Here is a 7,783-nt window from a genome sequence, read left to right as displayed (position 1 = left end):
AGATGGGGTTGCTGTATCACTGTAGATCAGAAATCAATCGTCTTTATACTCAAAGGATGTAGTTTAAACTTCAGAATAACCCTACAGTCATCCAGATTGATCATTGTTGAACGATGACTGTATTGCTGTCAGAGCAGAGCACAACAAAGGATTTAAAATCAACCAATAACTGTAGAGCATTTAATGGACAGGAGTGTGTGTACATGGTATTTCTCAGCAAAGGTCACAGTTGTGGAGTTTGTATTTGAGAGGTTTTACCCTGAGATCAAACTACACATCTTTGAGACTTGACAGATTCTGAAAAGCCGTGGCATGCACACGGACACACTGGTTTCAGCAGATTTTTATATGAAGAATGAAAGCCTGGGGATCACACGCCTAACTGCTCCTGATGAAGGATCACAGGCTACATGGTTTGTCGAACCATCTGAAACAGTGGTCTCCAAAGTCTGTCATCAAAGGCCGGTGTCCTGCATGTTTTAGGGGCTGCCCTGGTTCAACACAGCTGACCCTAAGGAGTACTTAATTAATAGGCCTCTTCAGTATGTCAGCAAGGTCTGTAGAGGCCTACTGAGCTCCTGGGAAACCCCTCCCACTGCGGGATACGTCACTGCAACCACTTCTTCCCACTGGAGTTTATACTGCAGGGGTAAAAATCAGATATCCGCTGTTATTTATTCACAAATCTGTCCCAGTTAAAGCTCCACAGCTTTCATCAGACAGATTCCTCCGTGCACACCGTCAGTTTCATCTCCATCAATGAGCTTTTTGCCATTTGACTATCTTTATAAATGTCTGCTTCTGGGTACAACAGTTGGATTCCGGAAGTGAGTAGCTGAAGCAGAATGCAGCGTCCGAATGGTTTTAGCATATTTAAAAAGAAAAAAATTGTGTAGGTCTTCTGGACGGGTTCTTCTCTAATGAAACGTTTCGTCTCTTCTCCAAGAGACTTCTTCAGTCTGAGAGTTTCCAGTAACAATAACCACTGGTATTCCGTGGTTATTCCGTATGTTGCGGGTGTTTCGGAGAAACTGTGACATTTATTTTCTAAACATGATGTCCCAGTRGCTTTCAAACCCCAAAACACATTACGGYAAAGGCTGGTTCACCCCAAAGATCCGGTKCCCCGGCACAAACAGAGCAATATTGTATATGCTGTTAAGTGCCAGGAGGACTGCGACCAGTTATACATCGGGGAAACAAAGCAGCCACTGTTCAAAAGAATGTCCCAACACAGACGAGCTACATCTAACGGCCAGAACTCTGCAGTTTTCACTCATTTACAGGCCAGCGGTCACTCTTTCAGAGATGAGGATGTTCTCATTCTTGATAGAGAGGAACTTTGGTTTGAGAGAGGAGTAAAAGAAGCCATTTTTGTGAAGAAAGACCGTCCATCATTAAACAGAGGTGGAGGCCTCCGTTTTCAGTTGTCCCCCTCCTACAGTGCGGCCATTGCCAGCATCACTCCACCCCCTGTTAACAATAAGTGTTAATTAGGTGTCAACGATAGCCATGTGATGTGAGTATCAGTCACMTGGAGGCAGKGCTTAAARGCCTGAATTTTGCCTGAAACTCTCAGACTGAAGAAGTCTCTTGGAGGAGAGACGAAACGTTTCATTAGAGAAGAACCCGTCAAGAGGACCTATACAATTTTTTTCTTTTTGATTTTTTACCTGGATTACTGAGATGCATCAGGACATTTTAGCATATTTAAACACACCCATGAACGTCTGACCAATCACACAGTAAGTTCTCATGCAGGGGGGATTTTGGCCGAAGAGTTGAAGCTGAGAACAAAATGACACAATTGTTGTCACGCAACTGTGACAGTAAGAGCCGGTGTTGTACGAAATTCATTTCCCCTGTTAAAATCTGTTCCCCCTGTGTTGGGAGGGCTGGACCAGTGATTGTCTCTAAGGTTAACCAATAGGGGAACAGATTTTCCCATGGGAACTGGATTTCGTACATCGGTTTCAGCAGTTTTTGTTACATTCATTAGATCCTGCAGGCTTTTTCATTCCTAGACAGATAAGTTATTTTGATTAAATGTGAAACAGGAACATGAACAATAAAGTGAATCTGTTCTGTTGCAGGAGTGTAATGGCCATCGGGTGTCGGCGTCAGTGCCTCGAGTTCTGGTGGGAAACAAGTGTGACCTTGTTGATCAAATACAGGTTGGTGTACGCAGACAACACGGTCTCACCTTTCCTTCATCATGACGTTCCCACCTGAGTGGCGCTGTTTTCTCCAGGTGCCTTCCAACATGGCGTTAAAGTTTGCCGATTCTCACAACATGCTCTTGTTCGAGACGTCGGCGAAAGACCCGAAGGAGAGCCAGAACGTGGATTCAATCTTCATGTCGTTGGCCTGCCGCCTGAAAGCCCAGAAGTCCCTGTTGTACAGAGACGTGGAGCGAGAGGACGGGAGGGTCCGACTCACGCAGGAAACCCAAACAAGAAGCAACTGTCCCTGTTGAGCGGAAGCAGCATAGGGAGGGACAAGGCAAGGGAAAGGAGAAGAGTGTACTTGTCGAGGATGAGAACATGGGGCGGAAACAGAGTTTTTTTAAAACAAGTTCAACTTTCTGGTTTAGGAAAAGAAGGGAGCAAGTTGAGGCTGATGCTAGGAGCAAAGGTGTTCCAGGAAGTGGGGGAGAGAAAATTAAAACATCACAAGCTGCGTTTCCATTGACCATGAAAGTGCGCAAAATAGAATTTTGAAAATAAATTTGCTCAATGGAAACACGTCAATTTCGAAAAACATTACGTTTTTCGACAAAATGTTTTTGCGCTAGGATGAGAACTGCAATGGAAACACTTTTTTCACATCACGGGAGTCACGTGATCAACAACCGGCTGTTTTCTACTGGTGAAAAAGACGACGACGAAGAAGATAACAGGAAGTGGAAGTAGTAACATCACAGAAGTTGTAAAAAAAAGTAGTAAACTCACAGAGTACAATTTCCCAAAAACACAGCATACGTAGCCGCTCCCAAGTAGGGACTTGTCTCTGGAAAGCCTCGATAAAAGACGCCGACGTCTCCTCTGATGATGAGCGCTAGTATCGTGGTAGCAACATGCTATGTGTTTACATCCATCGCCGCCATGTTTGTAATGACTTATCGTGAGAACAAACATATTCATGGTGACTTTAATAGCATTTCTTACTGAATGGAAACACCACAGTTGCGAAACTGTGTTTTTCGACATTAATAGAATATCGACAAAGTTTTGCGCACATTTGCAATGGAAACGCAGCTACTGTTCCAAGTAAAATTCAAAACAGAGATTGAAAGGTGACAAGATGCTGCCTTTTAGACCACAGTACAGAAAATCTTACACTTGTTTTTGCATAGACACATTTGGGGTAGTCAAGCCTCAGCTCACGATTTACTACAGACCATCATGTAATTGCCTATATTTGTGTGTATTTGTCTGTTTGTTAGTAAAATATCTCCTGAACAACTCGGAAACTCTCCAAAAGTAATGGATGTATTCAGCTGAGTTAACCTGATTAAAAATGATCACCCCAACCTAATTAGCTGACGTTACAGACACAAAGATGGCTATAATTACTGAGCTGCAACCAGGCGTATTATTAGCTGAGAGTCTTTCAACTTTGAGCACTAACAAACTGTGTAAGATCTTGTATTAAAACTTTGACACTCAAGGCAATGAGCCATTCCTTTTTTCAAGAAATGGTGCATTCTTTGTAGGTTTCTTTCTGGCTCTTGATCTTTTTAGTGTCATTTGAGCTGAAAGCTGGTTTTCTCAACTTTACTGCCTTAAAAGTCAGAAGCTGCCTCGTCCATTCTCGTCATTTGGATGAACCAAAGTAGCATGGAAGGGTAAAGGATTTAAATTACTCTATTCTGTTTGTTTGTATCTTTATAGCCAATGAAACTATTGGACTCATCCTTCAATCTATTGGTAAACAAGCCATTAAAAGTATTTGATATGTAAGTTAACTCTTCATGAAAAGGACATATTACTGAAAATCAATAACTCATGCATGAAATGCATAGGAAGGATGGTAGAATAGATCAAATGTGTGAGCTTCATGAATTCATGTAGAGGCCCTTTGACTAGGTTTCCAAAAATGAGCCATTTATAGGCGATCCAGCAGTATTTCACCTATTGATTAAAAGATCTAAGATCCTCTTACCTCCATGCAGGAGAAATGCTCTTTCTAAGAAGTAACGTCTCTTGTTGCGTCTGGATTGTCTCCATGTTTTCTCAGTAAAACACCTACAAATTCAGCCTTAAATGACTTTAATACTTTAATCTCTGGTGAATCTGTTTTTAAGGAAAACGGCTCGTGTCTGCGTCCAAATCATTGCCTCTAAGTTCCAAAAGAGCAGGAATGTTGACTGTGGCGTGACTTCCACCCAGTGAAAGGGAATATGTCCAGGAGTCATTAGTGATACGGGCTGCATGTAACAAAGCCATATTGATTATTTCCCATGCACAGGGAGACGAGATGCTTTTCAGGTGCAGGAACAGGCTGTACTGAAGTTAGTGTTGATAAACGCTGTGTATGAAGGCATCAGTCAGACATCCTGACAGTAAAATGTGTCGTCAGATACAGAGAGGGGTCACTCTTTCTACTGCATCACTGTAGCCTAACCTTGTAGAGCAACACTGTTATCACATCTATATTCACTGTTTGATACAGCTCAGTTACAGCTGCAGACTGTTTCATTCATATGTTCAGTTTATTGATTAAACACAGTTCACAGAGACAACAGTTCTTTGTGTTTTTGTGATTTTAAGGCACGCCAGTTAAAATTATTAGGATACTGTGGGGCATCTCAAGTGTAAAATAAAAAGTTAAAACCTGTCACTAATATATTTTCATTATTTAGCTCACTTTCTGGGTGTTAACATTTTCTACTAACATTTATATTATTTAGCTTTTTGTTCCTACATTTGGCTACGGTTTACTAAATTTTGAATGTGTTATGTTTAAATGTTAAATTCTAAATCTAAATGAAAAAAATGAATGTTTACGTTAAATGATAAAATTTACATGTAAGTATTTCAGTAAGGAATGCAGCCTTTTTTTGTTAGTGCTCGGCTCTTGTTATGACATCATCATTCTGTGACAAAAGCTAACCCTGGTAACACTGAGTAACGCTGCTGAAGATGGTTTTTAAAATCTAAATTCAAAATGTGTTCAGTGGAAACAATAAGGGTGGTAACTGTGAGCAGTTTGAAGTGCAGCTCGAACACCGGCTGCAACTGTAAGCTTGATGTCTTGTGCGTTAGCAGTGTTAGCAGCGTTAGCAACATTAGCTTTTTTAGGGGTTATGCTGCGTTCACACCGAACGCGATTTCAGCTTCAAAATCGCAGCCAACGCTTCAAGTTGGACTCGTGCACTTTGAGGTCAGACGCAGGTCAGCTCTTGAAGCGCTGCACGGCAACAACCGCCCCGCCCCTCCCTCCTCTGTCGGGCTCTGTTTAATGTCAGACGAGGAAGTGGCTTTGCTTTATTTACAGAGAGCAAGAGCATGTCAAGTTCATCAGATAATTAATTCATAATTAATTCACCAGATAATTCAGACATTCTGAGTTTCATCACCCAGGAGCTGTAGGAGAGGCTCGCAGCTCGCTTTCAGGACTATTTTTGTCCCGAGTCCAGTCTGATGAGTCGCTGCCACGCATTGGTGAGGATATCTCCTGTCAGGACACCGACTGTAGGCACTCGATTTCAGCTAAAGAGCTCCTCTCCATCTGTTTCAGGTTAGTGGACATCATTCAGTAAACTGTCCCGTCGGGAAATATGTCACTGCGTCACACAGTGGAGTCTCTCTGATTGGTTGACGCTGGAAATATGTCGCTACGTCACACAGTGGAGTCTCTCTGATTGGTTGATGCTGCGCGTCGAGCTGAAAAAGTTCAGATTTTCTAACTTCAGCGATTTGCGCCTCAGTGCGTCGAACGCTCAGATCGTTCAAATCGTTCAAATCGCGCTGCTCTAATCTCGCTTGAGGCGCCGCAGCACTTCCTGACGCTGATTGAAGTGCGTCCACCATAGACTTTGGCTGTGTCCAAAACGGCAGGACGGGTCCTCCGAAGGTCGAATTTGTCGGCCTCATACGTCACAGCGCCGCGACGAAGGACGTCCAAAACGGAAGACTCCTCCGATGCGTCCGACAAATACGTCCTTCTTTTTCCCCGAATCGAAGGACAGGTCTGATGGATCCTTCCCGGCCCAGCATATCCCATAATGCATTGCGGCCCGACCGGAGATTTTTTTATGCTAGTAATGGCGGACGAAGCGAGAGAAAAGAATACGTTTTAAATAAAAATATGGTGATTTAAAAATTAAAAAAAATTAGCGGTTGTAATTCTAATACTTTTATCATTTGTATGGACATGTTTTTAATTATTATTTTTTCGTCATAAAAACGCGAAATAAACATGAACCTACAGCGGGTCAATTAGTTCTTCAAATGATACTTTTAAGTTAATTTTATAGTTTTGTGATATTAATAATGCTAATGTATTGATATTTTTCTAGTTTTGATTTAAGTTTGCTTGTTTAGCGTCGTCACAGTTGCTAGGTGACAAGACGTACGCCGGGGTAAGGAGGGGAGGCTAGACAGTCCAAATTCACAGCCTCTTTTTTTCCGGTCTTCCCGGTCTACCAAGGACCCGGCCCTCCGAGACCGGGGAGTCTGGGTCCTCCGGAGGACCCGGCCTGTCGTTTTGGACACAGCCCTTGTATGTAAACCTGATGCTCCTGATGCTGAAATGGCGTTTGATGTGAACGCACCATTACTTTTGTCCCAGGATGATGACATCATAACAAGAGCTGAGCATCAACACCAAAATCCTTACGGAAACATTTAAATGTAAAGTTTAACATTTAACTTTCACATTTAGATTTACACGTTTAACATTTAAATTCAGCGTTTAGTAACAATTAGCCAAATGTGAGAACAGTGAGCTTATTAACGATAAAATCTTAGTGGAAATTAGGATTTTACTCCCAGAAAGAGCTAAATAATGAAAATGTGTTTGACTTTTTAACATTTTATTTATAGGATAAAGAACATAAAAAGTCTGCTTTTTTTGTTTTTGTTTTTTCGTAAACTGCTTTTTCCATTTTAGTATTCATAAAGTGGCATCTTACACTTGTTTCTCCTCTACTGTAGAACAGCTTGTTTTTGATCTTTTAATATTATTTTTTATGTTTTAGATGTTTGCTTTGAAAATAATGCCATGACATTTTTTATTTAATTTTATATTTTCTGTGTGTCAAATGTCTTTTATGAAATGAAGTGAAATTATGCAGAATACATGAACAGTAACAAGATGTGGTCTTGTTATGATCCAGATATTTGATGACTTGTTTTACGTGTTTGACAGAAATTAGCATCATTTTCTGTTGTAAATACTTTGGTCGCTTCTTCAAATAAACTCCAGAATGAAAGTGAAAACAGGAAACTGTGACATGGACAAAGCTTTATACAGTCACAGGAAAACATTCAGAGAGATTTTACTTAGGACAGAATAAAAACAATTTGTTATTTCCCACATTATAAAATTAGGTCAATCCAAACATAAAAAACATCGGACATTTTCCACCAGGTTTACAACATTTCAGGTTGGATTAGAACAGATTAAAAATTTGATAAAGATAATTTTAATTGTGTCCTGATATGTAAAATTTTAGGGTTCAAAAAGGTGGAATTACTGACTGAATAAATGGATCCAAACTGATCAACCAGAGAGAACAATGTTTTCAGACAGCTGTCTTTTTTTTTTTTTTTTTTTT

The 7,783-nt window shown here is 40.9% G+C and overlaps 1 protein-coding gene across 1 annotated transcript; it reads left to right on the top strand.

Annotated features, from left to right (window-relative positions):
* Positions 1-2,093: 2,093 nt before the first annotated feature.
* Positions 2,094-2,661, top strand: rab33a (RAB33A, member RAS oncogene family; the record flags this gene model as incomplete). Its single annotated transcript, XM_014027565.1, is given in 2 exon segments — positions 2,094-2,174; positions 2,252-2,661. Coding segments are annotated over 2 exon segments (306 nt in total), but the record flags the coding sequence as incomplete, so codon positions are not given.
* Between the last annotated feature and the right edge of the window lie 5,122 nt (positions 2,662-7,783).

The sequence above is a fragment of the Austrofundulus limnaeus genome, unplaced genomic scaffold (genome assembly GCF_001266775.1).
Source record: "Austrofundulus limnaeus strain Quisiro unplaced genomic scaffold, Austrofundulus_limnaeus-1.0 Scaffold663, whole genome shotgun sequence".
Lineage (NCBI taxonomy): Eukaryota > Metazoa > Chordata > Actinopteri > Cyprinodontiformes > Rivulidae > Austrofundulus > Austrofundulus limnaeus.
The sequence above is the reverse complement of the archived record's forward strand: the minus strand, read 5'-3'. Positions and strand labels throughout refer to the sequence as shown.